This window comes from Schistocerca americana, chromosome X (assembly GCF_021461395.2).
Source record: "Schistocerca americana isolate TAMUIC-IGC-003095 chromosome X, iqSchAmer2.1, whole genome shotgun sequence".
NCBI lineage: Eukaryota > Metazoa > Arthropoda > Insecta > Orthoptera > Acrididae > Schistocerca > Schistocerca americana.
In genome coordinates this window covers 942,119,280-942,136,455 of record NC_060130.1, presented here as the reverse complement: position 1 = coordinate 942,136,455, position 17,176 = coordinate 942,119,280, and the positions used below count along the sequence as shown (strand labels likewise).

The following is a 17,176-nucleotide window of genomic DNA, read 5'->3' as shown; positions in this document are numbered from 1 at the left end:
AAATTGACACAAAGATTCAATGATTTGCTGTATGGACTATACTGTATATATCCCACCTTTCTAGCAAATAGAAGTATCACTCCCAAGCGATCACTTATGGGCACGACGTTTCACAATTCAGCAGCACTGGACTGAAACTTGAGTCCCTCCAGGCCAATAGGGGATGCACAATTCTATAAATGGGCAGGTGACTGCAGCAGCATTGTGAAGCGGTGATTGGAGCACCTGCGTCATACCTATGGAATGTGTTTATGAATGATGGTGCTCTTTCCTGGACAGCATGTAGTATTCAGCATCCATCAGACAGGTGGCACTGGAGTCTTGCCCATATCACTATTGGTACTTTTATAATTGGTGCATCCGGACACGGAAGAAGAAAATTGGTACTTTTTAATGTTGAGATGCAGAGTGCACAAGAACAACTGACTGCCACTGTTGTAAAATGATGGTCTTTTCCTGTCACATGGATTTGCCACACTTTTGACAGTTGCAAATGAAGTTGTAAACACATATAAATGTGTGGGAAAAAGTACCACCACAGCTGTATATTTAGAAAGACTTTATTGTCTCACACGACTAGCTTCGGCGGCACATTACCACCATCATCAGGCCCCACCACTGCCAAATGATTATTAGATTTTCTTGGTGCATTTATTGTGGCTCAATACAAGTACACATGTGCTAGCTTTCCTCAGGAGTCTCTACTCACAACTGTGTTGTCTCCAATGCTACAGAGACAACACAGTGTTGAGTAGAGACTCCTGAGGAAAGCTAGCCCATGTATAGTGGTAGTAATGAGGAATCCACAATAAATGCACCATGGAAATCTAATACTCTTTTGGCAGTGGTGAGGCCTGAGGATGGTGGTAATGTGCCACCAAAAATAGTCATGAGAGACAATAATGTCATCCTCAAGATAGAGCGTAAGTCCCTCATTGATGCAATAAGACAGACATCCATAAATTATATTTGGCTTTAAAATGTCCCTAAGACACAGCAGGTGTAAGTAAGTTTGAGGTGTTTCGAGAGAGTCTGGGCATGTCTATGAACAAGGCATGTTACTGCCTGTTTTAGTAGTTGCCATCCACCACACACATGAATGTTTTGTGGTGAATTTTACAAACACAGTACCTGATTTTTTTTTTTTTTTTTTTTTTTTTTTTTTGCTCCTGAGCCACTGTACAAGTTCTCACCACACAACAAATATGCTTGATTTTTTTTAAATTTCCCTGCAGAAGGTCTGTGTGGGCTATCAATCATTTTAAACTTAGAACATGTTGGTTCTAAGCTACCAGGACCAGTTGAGTGGCGGGTGAGATGCTGCCAGCACACAGCTCCACTCCTCCGATACCAGTACAGTACAGTGACTTGGCTTGGTGAGGTAGGTGATGGAATGGCGGCCTTATCGTACTCGGTTGGTATGGAAGCCCAGCACGGTGGTGGTAGCACGGTGTTTGTGAACTTTGGAATGTGCATGGAAGGGACTCTTCCTGTATTTTTTGTTTAAAGAGAGACACAATTGTTCCTATCCTATTCCTACTACACAGCACAAGCGAGCAGAAAACTGGGATGGGAGAAACTGTTTACACATAGCAAAAGCAGAATTAAACTTTGATACAGTTTACCATAATATAACACTTAAGATAGGATTTTACACTTAGAAGACATAATATCTGACAACCATGCAGCTTGCACCCGTGTTCCCAGGTCCTCCATCTTGGATTCTAATGTCATAGGGCTGCACAAATATTGCCAAGTCAACCATCTTGGAATTTTTTAATTTCACACAAACAGGATAATGTTCCATCATAGATTTTTTTTTTTTTAAATTTACCACCATTTTACACTTAGGACAATTACCCTACTTCCACATCTACATCAATACTCCACAAGCTGCCTGACAGTGAGTTGTGGAGGGTACTTCTGGTATCACTAACTGATCCCCCCTTCCCTTTTCCATTCGTGAATGGGATATGGGAAGAATGATTATTGGTACACCTCTGTATCAGCTCTAATTTATTGAATTTAAAGTCATTTCACAAGACGTATCTCAGAGGAGGTAATATGCTGTCTGACTCTTCTCGAAAAGCACTCTTTCGAAATTTCAATAGCAAACCTCTCCGTAACACCTCTTTTGCAGTGTATGACAATGGAGTTTATTGAGTGTCTCAGTGCAGCTCTAGCACACCAAGTAAATGATCTTGTGTCAACACACACCATCCTTCATTGGATCTACTCTCTCTCTCTGCTATCAGTCCCACCTGGTATGGGTCCCAAATTGATGAACAATGCTCAATAATCAGTCACACAAACACACTCCAAGCCACTCCTTTCATGGATGAGTTACATTTCCTGAACATTCCTCCTATGAATCTTGGTTTGGCATCTGGTTTTCTCACTATTTGTTTTATGTGGCATTCCACGTAGGTACTCCTACATATTTTTTGGTATGTACTGTTTCCAGCAATTTGGAGGAGGAGGAGGAGGAGGAGGAGGAGGAGGAGGAGGGGATTAGTGTTTAACGTCCCGTCAACAATGAGGTCATTAGAGATGGAGCACAAGCTCGGGTTAGGGAAGGATGAGGAAGGAAATCGGCCGTGCCCTTTTGAAGGAACCATCCCTGCATTTGCCTGAAAGGCTTTAGGGAAATCACGGAAAACCTAAATCAGAATGGTCGGAGATGGGATTGAACTGTCGTCCTCCCAAATGCGAGTCCAGTGTGCTGACCACTGCGCCACTTCACTCGGTCAACAATTTGGCATCAGTAGTGTGGTTGCACAGTAGTGTATTTCTTTTCCTGTGTATGCACAATATATTACATTTAATCTCTATTAATGTTCAGTGTCAATTGAAAGACATCATTCATCAATTCTCTGTAGATCATTTTGTAAATCGATTCTGTCTTCTGGCATTGCTACTTTTTTACATTAGTCTTAAAGAGCTTCTAACACTTTCTACTGTATCATATATATATATATATATATATATATATACACACACACACACACACACACACACACACACACACACACACACACACACACACACTGTAAACAATAACCGTCCAATTACACTTCCGCAGGGTACATCTACATATATATCTACGTGATTACTCTGCTGTTCACAATTAAGTGCCTGGTAGAGGGTTCAATGAACCATCTTCAAGCAGTCTCTACCGTTCCACTCTCTAACAGCGCGCGGGACAAATGAGCACTTAAAACTTTTCTGTGTGAGCCCTGATTTCTCTTATTTTATTGTGATGATCATTTCTCCCTATGTAGATGGGTGCCAGCAGAATGTTTTCGCAATTGGAGGAGAAATCTGGTGATGGAAATTTCATGAGAAGATCCCATCGCAACAAAAAATGCCTTTGTTTTAATGATTGCCACTCCAATTCAAGTATGATGTCTGTGGCACTATCTCCCCTATTTCGCGATAATACAAAATGAGGCGCCCTTCTTTGAACTTTTTCAATATCACCTGTCAGTCCCACCTGATATGGATCCTACATCGCACAGCAATACTCCAGAATAGGGCGGACAAGCATGGTGTAAGCAGTCTCTTTAGTAGATCTGTTGCACCTTCTAAGTGTTCTGCAATGAATCACAATCTTTGGTTTGCTCTACCCACAACATCACCTATGCGAGCGTTCCAATTTAGGGTATTTGTAATTGTAATCCCTAAGTATTTAGTTGAATTTACAGCTTTCAGATTTGTGGGACTTATCGCGTAATCGAAATTCAGCAAATTTCTTTTAGTACTCATGTGAATAACTTCACACTTTTCTTTATTCAGGGTCAATTGCCACTTGCTGCACCACACACATATCTTATCTAATCATTTTGCAATTCATTTTGGTCATCTGATGACTCTACAAGATGGTAAATGACAGCATCATCAGCAAATAATCTAAGAGTGCTACTCAGATTGTCTCCTACGTTGTTAACATAGATCAGGAACAATAGAGGGCCTATAACACTTCCTTGAGGAATGCTGGATATTACTTCTGTTCTACTCGATGACTTTCCGTCTATTACTATGCACTGTAACCTTTCTGACAGGAAATCATGAATCCAGTCGCACAACTGAGGCGATATTCCATAGGCACACAGATTGGTTAGAAGACGCTTGTGAGGAACGGTGTAGAAAGCCTTCTAAAAATACGGAGTCAATTTGACATCCCCTGCCGATAGCACTCATTACTTCGTAAGTATAAAGAGCTAGTTGTGTTCCGCAAGAACACTATTTTCTGAATCCGTGCTGACTATGTGACAGTAAATCATTTTCTTCGAGGCACTTTATAATGTTCGAATACAGTATATGTTCCAAAACCTTACAGGAAATCGACATTAGTTATATGGGCCTTCTCCTATTTCCCTTTTGGGGTATTGGTGTGACTTGAGCAACTTTCCAGTCTTTAGGTACTGAAATTTCTGTGAGCGAGTGGTTGTACATAATTGCCAAATATGGAGCTATTGCATCTGCATACTCTGAAAGGAACCTGACTGGTATACAATCTGTACCAGAAGCCTTGCCTTTATTAAGTGATTTAAGCTGCTTTGCTACACCGAGGATATCTACTTCTATGTTTCTCATCTTCGCAGTTGCTCTTGATTGGAATTCAGGAATATTTATTTCGACTTCTTTGGTGGAGGAGTTTTGGAAAACAGTGTCTAATAACTCTGCTTTGGTGGCACTGTCATCAGTGACTTCACTGTTGCTATCGTGCAGTGAAGGTATTGATTGTGTCTTGCCACTGGTGTGCTTTATATATGACCACAATTTCTTTGGGTTTTCTGCCAGATTCCGAGACAGAGTTTCGTTGTGGAAATTATTAGCATCTCGCGTTGAAGCACGCGCTATATTTCAAACTTCTACAAAACTTTGACAATCTTCGGGATTTTGTGTTCTTTTAACTTTGGCATGCTTTTCTCGTTGCTTCTGCAACAGCGATCTGGCCCATTTTGTATACCATGGGGGATCAATATCATCACTTATTAATTTATGTGGTATATATCTCTCAATTGCCGTTGATACTACCTTTTTGAAATCATTCCACATCTTTTCTATGCTTACGTGATCAGATCAGGAGGAGTGGAGACTGTCTCTTAAAAAGGCATTAAGAGCATTTTTATCAGCTTTTTTAAATATATGTACTTTGCGTTTCTTTTTGATGGTTGTGGGTGTTAAGGTATTCAGCTTAGCAGCAACTGCCTTGTGGTCATCAATCCCTGTATACTCCCTATTTGTCCAGGATTATTTGTTGCCAAGAGGTTACGTATGCTTTTGCAACCATTTACGCTTCGAGTAGGCTCATGAACTAATTGTTCAAAGTAATTTTCTAAGAAAGCATTCAGTACGATTTCGGATGACGTTTTATGCCTGCCACTAGCTTTAAACATATAATTTTTCAGCATATCAAGGGTAGATTGAAGTCGCCACCAACTATAATTGTGTGAGTGGGGTACCTATTTGAAATGAAACTCAAGTTTTCTTTGAACTGTTCAGCAACTATATCTTCTGAGTCTTGGGGGGTGGGGTGGGGGGGGGGGGGGGGGGGGGTTGTCAGTAAAACGATCTAATTAATAGTTTAGTCCAATTGTCAAGTATAACCTCTACCCATACTATTTCGCAGGAACTATCTACTTCAATTTCACTACAAGGCAAGTTACTTCTGACAGCAATAAATACTCCACCACCAACTGTATTTAATTTATCCTTTCTGAACACTGTTAGATCATTTGAAAAAATTTTGGCTGAACTTATTTCCGGCTTTAGCCAGCTTTCTGTACCTATAACCATTTGAGCTTCAGTGATTTATATTAGGGCTTGAAGCTCTGGTTCTTTCCCAACACAGCTACAACAATTTACAACTACAATACCGAACGTTTCTACAACTACCTTACTGTGTTTTACCTGCCCCCTTTTAGACGGACACCCTTTCTGTGGTTTCCTGAGACCCTCTAACCTAAAAAAACTGCCCAGTCCCTTCCACACCCCCCCACACCCCCTACCCGTGTAGCTGCTTCCTGTGTGTAGTGGACTCCTGACCTATTCAGCAGAACCCAGAAACCCACCACCCGATGGCCCAAGTCAAGGAATCTGCAGCCTACACGGTCACAGAACCGTCTGAGCCTCTGATTCACACACTCCACTCGACTCTACATCAAAGGACCACAATCTGTCCTGTCGACAATGCTGCAGATGGTGAGCTCCGCTTTAATCTCGGAAATTACCTTTACAGTTGTTGATTTTGTTCTGTTAAGAGCGACATGTTGATTTCTATCTGCAAGGATGTCGCAAATCAGGTCCGATACTCAGTAAGCTCATATTTTTTTCATTAAATGGTAGTATGAGACGGTGTCAAATGCCTACCTGAAGTCAACAAACATGAGTTGAGCTTTTCAAGATCTTTGTTTGCAGAATCCATGTTCATTTTTATGAAGGAGATTTAATTTCTCCAAAAAAAGTCATAATTCTTGATCATTACATGTGTTCCATAATTCTACAACACACTGATATTAATGATACAGACTTATAATTATGTGCATCTATCCTATGGCCCTTCTCAAAAACCGGGAATGGCCTACGCTTTTTTTCCAGCCACTAGGTACTCTTGATTGCTTCAGCGAACTACGATAACCAGCTGCTAGAAGAGGAGCACATTCTTTCACATAATCTTCGTAGAATCTTATGTGTATCTCATCATGTCCGGATGCCTTTCCACTACTAAGCAGCTGTAATTGCTTTTCTATTCCATAATTGGTTATCCCAATATCTGCTATTTCAACGTTTGTATGATGATTGAAAGGAGGGACAATATTACAATCTTCTGTGGTGAAACAATTTTGAAAGGCCAAATTCAGTATTTAGACTGTCTCTCTGTTACCTTCTGTTTCAGTGCCTGTATATTAAATGACTGACTGAATAGATAATTTTGAACTGCTTACTGGTTTTACGTATGAACAAAATGTCTTAGGGTTTCTAGTCAGATCAGCTGACAAAATTTTACTTTCAAAGTCACTGAATGCTTCTCTCATTGGTTTCCTTATGGTTATTTTTTTTTTTGCCTTGTTCAGTTTTTGTCTGTTTGCTAGGTTTTGACTTCTCTTGAAACTGTGATGAAACTCTTTGTTTATGTATCAGTTTTCTAACATACCTATTAACCCACACTGGGTCCTTCCCATTGCTCAAGACCTTCCTCAAAACATACTTGTCTAAGGCATATTGAACGACACTTTTGAAATTTTTCCATTTGTTCTCCACATGTTCATCCTCAGCATGGAGTATTTGATGTTGACTACTCAGATATTTGGCAATTTTTATTCTCTCAGCCTTGCTAATTTTCCTACTTTTATTAACATTCCTTGTAATAAATGTAGTCATAGTTACTATCACAGCCTTATGATACCTTCTTACAGAGTAACTGATTGGGCAAGTACAGATCTTTTCATTGCTAGGCTTAGAAGTTTCCTTCTCGAGTTGATTCGCTAATTATCTGCCTGAAGTAATTTTCAGACAAAGCATACAGAATAATGTCACACGAATCTGTTTCTGGCATCAATTTTGACAGCATGACTCTCTCAATCTATGCCTGGAAAGTTGGAGTCATCCCCTATTACAACAGCATGATCAGGAAAGTTATTAATTATATTTTGCAAGTTTTCTCTGAAGTGCTCTAATACTACAACCCATGACTCATGCAGTCTATAAAAGCATCTGATTATCGATTTTGGCTGACCTTTGATGCTTAACTTCACCCAGATTAATTCGCTTTCAGAATCCGTGATGACCGCATTAGATATTATTGAATTCTTTAGTGCAATAAATATGCCGCCACTATTGATGACTAACTTATTCTTAACATAAATATTCCAATTTGAAATTAGGATGTTGTTGCTATTCCCTTCCACTTTCAACCAACTTTCGGGGCATTATAATCTCCAATTAGCAGCACCAATTCTAGGACCTTTCCTTGGATACTTCTGCAGTTTACTAATATCATATTAATCTTCCACCACCAAATCAGCTATCCACTGAAAGTAGCCTCCATGTCTCAGACAAGCCCCCTCCCCTCCCCCTGCCAACATACCAAGTGCACACCGGCACCCCCCCTTTCAGAGGAACCATCCCGGCATTTGCCTGGACTGATTTAGAGAAATACGGAAAACCTAAATCAGGATGGAGGAAAATAGGCTGCTGGGCCAGCAGGAGTGGCATCCTGCATTGATTTAGAAGTATTATCAACACTGGGTAGCACTTCCGTGTCTGTTGCTAAGGTGTAAGGAAGCAGCCATGTGGTCTGTTTCCTCTTTTGCCTTCCACTTTGACTTACACAGCAACATCATATGAGTGGACAAAAACCCTGCAACATAATTGGGTTACTTTTGAATTCCCTGCCTTTTATAAGTTTCTGCCATTTTTATACAAAGGGCAATTGGCCAACAGTATTATAGGAGTGGGAGGAGGAGAAATCTGGTAACAATGCATGATGTCTTAATGATGTCATGAGGGGGGGGGGGGGGGGAGGATGAGAGGGAGGGGATCTGGCAGCAATGCAGATTGCACTCTTAACCAGTGTAGCCCTACTACTACTGCCTAAACTCAACATTTTGTGTAGTCCATGGCATGTCTATCTGCAGCTGTTACTCAGGCACATGGTGGAGTTACATAATGTTAAAAGTGGACTATTTATGTGTCAGGTGAACTGAATTATATGTGTACACCAACATAGAATTAAAATCTGGTAACAATGCATGATGTCTTAATGATGTCATGAGGGGGGGGGGGGGGGGGGGGGGAGGATGAGAGGGAGGGGATCTGGCAGCAATGCAGATTGCACTCTTAACCAGTGTAGCCCTACTACTGCTGCCTAAACTCAACATTTTGTGTAGTCCATGGCATGTCTATCTGCAGCTGTTACTCAGGCACATGGTGGAGTTACATAATGTTAAAAGTGGACTATTTCTGTGTCAGGTGAACTTAACTATATGTGTACACCAACATAGAATTAAAATTTTACTGTAAGGGTTAGCAAGATTGTTTGACAGATGGAACAATAGCCTGTGACTTTACAACAATGCACATAGAAAAATTTTGAATTTAATCTGTATCACGTTTTATGCCACCACTTATTACCAAAACTCCGGTAATTAAAATTTATTATACTATTATGAATTGAGGCAGTTACCTCTGGGTTACTATTACCCACACCACTGTTACTTATTAATCTTGACAAATGATGCAATGTACAACAGGAGTCAACAGGAGTCATGCCATTAAACTAAAATAACAAGAAAATTATATAAATACCTAAAACAGTTATCCTGGACTTGTTCGAGTATGTAGATCCAAAATTGTTTGAAACCACACACTGGTATCGGCCAGTTTCACGCAGACTTATATTGAATATCACTAGCTCTGAAGTCTGTTCACAACCTTTATTTCCTAAACTTTTTGCTGTCTGCTTTGTACTTGCGGCATTAAGATTAACATTGTCCTTCTTCCAGTGAAAAGCCATTGGATGTAGAGAAGAAGAAGATGCCTTGCAGTGCAATGTAATGTTATCTCCCTTCAATGCTACAAGGCTCTGTGGACTTTCAATTATATTGGGTTTAGGAAATTCATCTGAAACAAACCGAACATTGAGGTCATGTTTAAATATCTTATTCCAGGTCATAAAATCACTGTGTGTCACAGTTGGAGTACATTCACACAATTAATCATTATGGAACACTTAAAAATATAGAATTAGCACAGTCTATGATTTTACACTAACCAAATAGGACGTTACAGGTGCACTGATGGTCACTTTAGGTCATAACAAACTTGAGTTTATATATATAAAATGTGTGACACACAACAAAGTAAAATTTTGAAAACAAACTGAAAAAGTTTCTCCTTGACAACTCCTTCTATTCCATAAAGGAATTTCTATTATTGTAATGTGTAAGAGGTGGTGGGTAAGAATTACCAACTCACATATGTATTTTTATAAAGATGAAAAGCAAAAAAACCTTATAAATGATCAGCATGTAAAATGCCTTGTTCCACATCATTACAATTTCTGTGTTAACTGATTCATGGAACATGAAACTAACTAACTACTTTCAGAAAATATATATGTACTATCTGCCTTGTCAAGAACTACATATACAGGTCAAATAATTTGCTATTAGACAAATCAATGCAAGCTATTAAACACTTTTTTTGTGCTAACTAATGCCATGTACATCCAAATTTGAGACAGATTTGCCTTGTGCAAAGCCTCTTATTTGAAACTGTTGGGTATTATGACTGCACATAATGAAGTTAAAAGCAATCAGTTAATTGTTAACAGTAGATAATACAATATTCAAACCCCTCAACCCTCCTCAACAAGTAACATTTCGTGTACAAGCAAAACTTCAAGTTTCAAAGTTTATATGTTGAAGATCCACCTCCTCTTATTCCAAATCAGTGATGTTATTTCATAACAACAGTTCGAGATGAGCCAACTGCATATTACCTTTACCAATAACATGTTCTGTAGAGAGACACAGAAATTATTTTCGCATAATAACCAACACTTCATGATGAGTATGTATACTTAGTACTGCCAGTGTATGCTGGCACAGTGCGTAATAATACTTTAAACTTGGTAACCCTGATTTTTGATATCACATAATACAAAATTTGAATGCTGTAATAACTTGTACTTACCACAAGTAAAATCATTTATAGAAACTTGCAAAACTGGTACACCTCTCAGCCTTTCAGGAAATGCACAAACAGCCATCACTGACTTGTTAACGCTAAACTGTTTCAGCCAAATAGCAAACCATTTCATTTTGCAATCACATAACATATCACTCGTATTCATGCGAACTTCTTTCAGATGTTGAAGAGCACTGAAGCTATTTTCTTGAATGGATACAATACTATTGTTTCTGAGATCCAGTCGAGTGATTCGGTCAAGACCTATGAATGCTTTCTTGTTGATAGTCTTTATTTCATTAGAACATAAGCTCAATTCTGTTAACTGTCGTAAGCTACTGTATACACCATCGATATAATCATCTTCAACTGTCCATGCAATTCTGTTACTACTTAGTTCTCTGAAATCAAAAAGAAAATTTTCCAGTTAAAAAAGGATAAGAAGATTTCATTTTTATTTCTTTAGTTAGCAATCAAAATCTGTACACCCATTACGACACGCCACACATTTGAAATAATAAATGTGTCATCTGATCCAATGTGAGAAGCAAGGGAAAAGAAAACTCAAAATAACAATAACAGTGGTGATGACACTATTTGTAAATAACCTCAGTCACTGAGGAAACAAGAATATTGTCCTGACATTTCTATTAAATTTACTAAGCAAAGCAATGTTTGCTGCAGACTACTCTTCCACTACTGATTGTCATCTATGTTACTCATCATAGTGAACACTATCACATCTTGATGAACATTTACACATCCTCATATGAATTACTGACTCTCTCCCTGTCTTGTTCCCATACACAGAACAGCTTTAACAGTGGTTATAACGCTTCACACATCCAAAAACTGAATCTCAGGGGGAGTTGTTGCTATTCTGTTCCCCCATTACACATACCACCACCATGGTATATATTCATGAGTTTACATTCACATTGGAAGTAACACAGCAGATAAGGAGAAAATTACAGAAACTTGTGAAAGAAGTATAAGTACTATGAATGTGTAACAACGAATACATAAGTTTCAATGTGTGTTTCTGTAGTAATTTAAAACCAAGATCTAGATCATAATGTATGCGGCCTATCTAATGCAAATACAAACATTGCACTGTGCTGTTAACAGAAGCACTATGATGACATAAATCCTACGAACATAACGAAAGTTAAAACAATTTTTAATTTCCACACGTAGTTAAGTCATGATTTACAAGTTTTTGGGTTTGCAGATGAGTTAACTGTTATTTTCCTTTCACAACATTTCATCAACTTCCCTACCTGTCTTCAGCAAGTGTCTAGCGAAGAACTGAATACTGTAGTGGCCCAGGGTTGAGGGGCCACTACGGTGTAGAGGTCGAGCTGCGGTGGGAAGCTAGAGATGGCGGTGCTGGCCAGCCATAGCAGTCAGAGACATTGGTCATGCGTTTATGGGCTGTGCTTGTGTGAATTTGTGTATATTTTCTACTTTGGAAGAAGGCCTTTTGATCAAAAGCTTAAATGTGTAATAGTGTTTTTGTTGTGCCTGTCTGCAGCTCAACATCTCCTCTATTTAGTGAGTAGCAATCTATCCTTTTCATAACCTTGTCGTTATTACATTCTAGACTCTTCATTGTTTGATCTGGTCATAGGCTGGTGAGAGATTGGCATGCCTCCACCCACCGACCACTAAGATCAATGGGATAGCAGCATGGAGTTACATGCCCGAATCAATCATCCAAGTTCAGTTTGACTCATTGCCCAGCCATGTTAGAGTCAACACTGCTGCCAGAGACAGCTGTGCTGCATACTAAATTTCACAGCCTGTATCCCCCCAAATCACCTTCCTACTATACTGTGTTCACACGATAAGTAAAATTTCGTTATTTTCCATCGTTCCTGGTGCTGCAGCTTTAATGGCTAGCAGTGGACTTTATTTTCAATGATTCATAATCATTTTTTACAATTTTATTTTTACTACTGGTGTCACAGCAGGAATGATTTCAAGTAAACTGCAATAACAATTTTTGTATACTACAAATTTATATACTGTTTTTGGTATGCTAACTACTTGTCATTACATGTATCTTCATACAATGAAATTATTTTCTCTGCTGTTATACAGTTGCCTGATGATGATCAGATAGACTGAAACAAATAGTAAATAAAAGGTTTGTTTATTAGCAGCTCACGATGTTATATAAAAATGACCTGCTTCAAATGCCTACAAGGTACTTTTTCTGAAAACTTTGGGTAAGGATGCTGAGGGAAAGAGCTCTACAGTCTATGGTTTGATTTTTATCAAAAAGGTCTTTACTCTGATGCTGCAAGGTTTTAACTAGGCAAAACTTCACAGTATCAATGACCACAGACAGACACACAAATAATGAGAAAACCTACAATGAAAATATGTGGTATAAGATGTCTAAGAGAACACAAAACCAAATAAATTAAAGTTTATCACAAAAGGTACAGAAACACAATTTTTTAGTTTCTTCTGGGAATCTTAAGAAATCCATGAAACAAAAATGTTTAAATGTTAATCATATACTTACAGAACTTCGAGTGATATCAGGCCATCAAAAGCGCCATCAGCAATATATTCAATTATATTGCCATTCAAGCGAAGAACTTGTAATCTTGTTAACTGTTCGAACATTCCCTTTGTAACAGCTTGAAGGCGGTTCTGAGAAAGATCCCTTGAAGATGAAAGAGAAAATAATAACAATTAAAACTAATGTCATACAATCCCATAAATATAAAATACTTCACAGTCTTACAAATTAAAATCTTATTTATTACACTCACTGTAATGATAAAGTAGTTGACTCAGAATGAGAACTGACACTGAGTTACCAAAACAATGCAAAATAACAAGAGAGTAAAAAACTTCAGTATGTACATTAACTATGATATGTATATATAAGAAATTTATTATTGCAGATGAAAGAATGAGAACATGTATCTAACACTAACCAGAAGTTGACTTCATTATCAACTTGCGCAGAATTTTATCCACAGACTGCATTGTCTGTTATGAGGACTATTACAGATTTACCTTACATTGGAGTCCATACATATATCACAAATTTAATTTAAATATACTATGGCAAATACTAATCTCTAATAGCTGGTATGACATTACTGACATACATTCTTTGGATATACAACATTTCTTCTACTGGCAGTAACACATACAATTTATTTAATATTTTTATCAGATATTATGAATTCATTATATATTTACTATTTTGATATGAGAGTAATGATTGTTTTTAGTTACAATGGTCTTTGTACAAGCAAAAAAGTTTCTTAACCTATTAAAAATCAGGTGCGAATGCAAGTTTTTCTAAATATTTGTGGATCACTGTGATTGTCTGTCCCCTCGCCCCCCCCCTTCCCTCCCCCCCAGCACGCACACGCACACACAACACATTCTGTCTAATCAAAATCACAAGTTAAGTTACTCATCCAAATACACTTTAACAAAAATGATGCACCACGAAGAAATTATACAAATGGGTTGAAAATCAGTAGATGTGGTGTACATGTACAGACAAACAAATTATTGCAATTTCAGAAAAATTGGATGATTGATTCAAGAGCTGAACCTTCACAAACTGAGAAAGTCAATAGCATGCTCTTCTATTTCTGGCCTTTATGCATGTAATTATTCGGTTTGGCATTGATTGACAGAGTTGGTGGATGTCCTCCTCTGAGATTTTGTGTCAAATTCTGTCCAAATTGTACCTTAGATTGTCAAAATCCAGGTTGGATGGCCATAACCATAATGCTCCAAACATTCTCAACTTGGGAGAGATCCGGCGATCTTGCTAGCCATGGTAGGGTTTCGCAATCACAAAGACATGTGGTGGGTACTCTCGACACATGTGGGTGAGTATTATGTTGGTGAAGTATAAGCCCAGTATGGCTTCTCATGAAAGGCAACAAATCAGGGCGGGGAATATCGTTGATACACTGCTGTGCTATAAGGGTGCCATGGATGACAACCAAAGGAATCCTTGCTGTGAAATGAAATGGCACTCCTTGTTGTTGGGCTGTATGGCAAGCAACAATCAGGCTGGTATCACAGTGCTCCAGGACGCCTCCTGGCATGTCTTCACTGGTCATTGGGGCTCAGTTTAAAGTGGGAGTCATCACTGATGACAATTCTACTACAGCCAATGAGATTCCAAGGCAAATGTGCCTGGCACCACAGCAAACAGGCTTGTTGGAGTACAGAAATCAATTGCAGTCGGCACTAGGGGCACTGTGAGCTCAATCCCATTTCTGTGAGCCACCTATTAATCGTCCATGTGGTCACTGAAACACAGAAGCACCAGTGTTGGATCGATGATAATGATGAATCTGTGGCTCCAAGAATCCCTCTGATTGTTGCTCGGTCCTCTCATTCTGGTGATGGTTGTTGGGATGTTTAAGGGGGACTAAACAGCGAAGGTCATCAGTCCCGGTCCTCTCATTCTGTCTTACCTCTATGTCGAATGCTTCGTTCTTGACGCTGTGCTTGGCCATGGTTCACCCATTCCTACCAACATTGTCGAACAATGGCATCATTCCTATACAAATGATGAGTGATAAACTGATTACTCCAACCAGATTCTTTGAGCCCAACTATGCATCCTCTCTCAAATGCTGACATCTTCATATACTGTTCACACGCCTGCCTATGGGGTATAATTATTGTCCAACTGAGTATACGGAATGAAATTCGCATAGATTTTATGCCCTGCTATTGACACATCCCCTTGTTGACTGTCACTGCCAGCTGCACAGTGAAACTGCGCTGCAGCATCACACACTCATCCACTGGCTGCTAAAGTTTACAGAGCTGCATTTTAGGTCGATACCTGTACGAATATAAATTTGTGAAGAATTTGGACAACTCTCTCATGGTGTGTCTTTTGTTTTACAGTGTACCTTAAGATCCACAAACAAGTTAAAACTATTTATTGTAAACTAATGTCAATTACTCGTACCTAAATTACCTACTACGAGAACATGTATTTTGATGTGGCATCTAATGTTACAGCTGTACTGAAGAGCAATAAAAGTGCCCTTGTCAGAAGGTTCATGTTATTCCATTAGGCAGATTAGACAATGCTGAAATTTAACTAAAATTTCATAGCAAATCATTGGAAGTGGCTGACATAGCTTTGTTCTCTCTCTTTTTTTTCCACATACTGTATATCCGCTGCTCTAGTTCAATTTCATGTATAGAACAGGCATTCACAGAGGTATTCACTATCTGATGCACCAACTAGCATCCACTTCTGCGGCACCAAGTTCCCACATTTTCATCTTGTCATACAGTCATTAATGGTTCCAATTAATTAATAATGATTTACTTTAAAGTTAGTACTGCAGTATCTGCACAGATAAATTGTAAACTGTAAAGTTGTAGGCAGAGTATTTTGACAGAGTAACACACATGATTTACATTCATTACTGACTTTTACAATTTTCCTCACTCCACCAATTAGGGACCTTGTTACGATGGGCTGGCTTGCATGTTACAATGATACAGATAATATTACCATCAAGATTTTGTGGAGAAGCCACACCAGCATATCGTTCCTGAAGAGGGACAATAGCCTTTCCAGTACACACATGGGCAACTGTCTGGGTGACTCATTTTCCTTGTAAGATTAGCTATGATGATTGTCTTTTGTTGGTACTGTGGATGGCTGAAAGCACATAGAAACTACAGCTGTAATGTTTCTACAGGACATGACGTTCTACGGCATGGTTTAATGACAATGGCATCTCCTTGGGCAAAATACTCCAGAGGTAAAAGAGTTCCCCACTCGGATCTCCAGGCGGGGCCTACTGATGGTGACATTGTCATCTATGGGAGGAGGGGAAAAAACCTTAGCTTTTTATGGGCTGAAGCATGGACTGTTAGACCCCTTAATCAGGTAGGTAAATTAAAGAATTTAAAATGAGGAATGGATATATTGAAGTTAGTTATACAGTGGGATTTATTGAAATGCAGTGCCAGGAAGAATAGGATTTTTGGTGTTGTGAGTACAGATGTAGCAACACAAAATCTAATAGGTGTAATGCAGCAGTATGACTAATAATGAATAAGAAGATCAGAGTGCATGTCAATTACTGCGAACGGCATATGGAACCCATTAGCATAGCCATGATACACACAAAGCCAAGGCCTCCCACAGTACATTTACAGGGTGACAATTATTGAATTATATGAAATAAATTTGTCTTAACTTCTGAACGGTTTGTGTTACGACATTCAAACTGCACAGTTGGCTGCGGGGCATCATGGGGATTAGCATGCGTATGCACCTTGTTGTTGTCGGCCATTTGCACATGAAAAATGTCACGGTTCAGTGTGCCTGAGCACATAGCGCTAGTGAAGGCTTACTATGCGAGCAATAACAGCCCAACTGCGGCTCGAAGGAAGTTTGTGACTTAGTTCAAGCTGAAGGCAATTCATCAAAGTATGCTAACAATCAAGAATT

The 17,176-nt window shown here is 38.9% G+C and overlaps 1 protein-coding gene across 1 annotated transcript in view; it reads right to left on the bottom strand.

Moving 5' to 3' along the window:
- LOC124556476 (leucine-rich repeats and immunoglobulin-like domains protein 3) overlaps positions 1 to 17,176 on the bottom strand; it is a 77,086-nt gene that overhangs the window by 25,900 nt on the left and 34,010 nt on the right. Inside the window, exons 7-9 of the mRNA XM_047130431.1 lie at positions 13,229 to 13,372; positions 10,702 to 11,096; positions 9,313 to 9,627 (exon numbers count right to left, since the gene is read on the bottom strand). Of these exons, the coding sequence (XP_046986387.1) occupies positions 9,313 to 9,627; positions 10,702 to 11,096; positions 13,229 to 13,372 (854 nt within the window). The remainder of the gene's footprint in view (positions 1 to 9,312; positions 9,628 to 10,701; positions 11,097 to 13,228; positions 13,373 to 17,176) is intronic.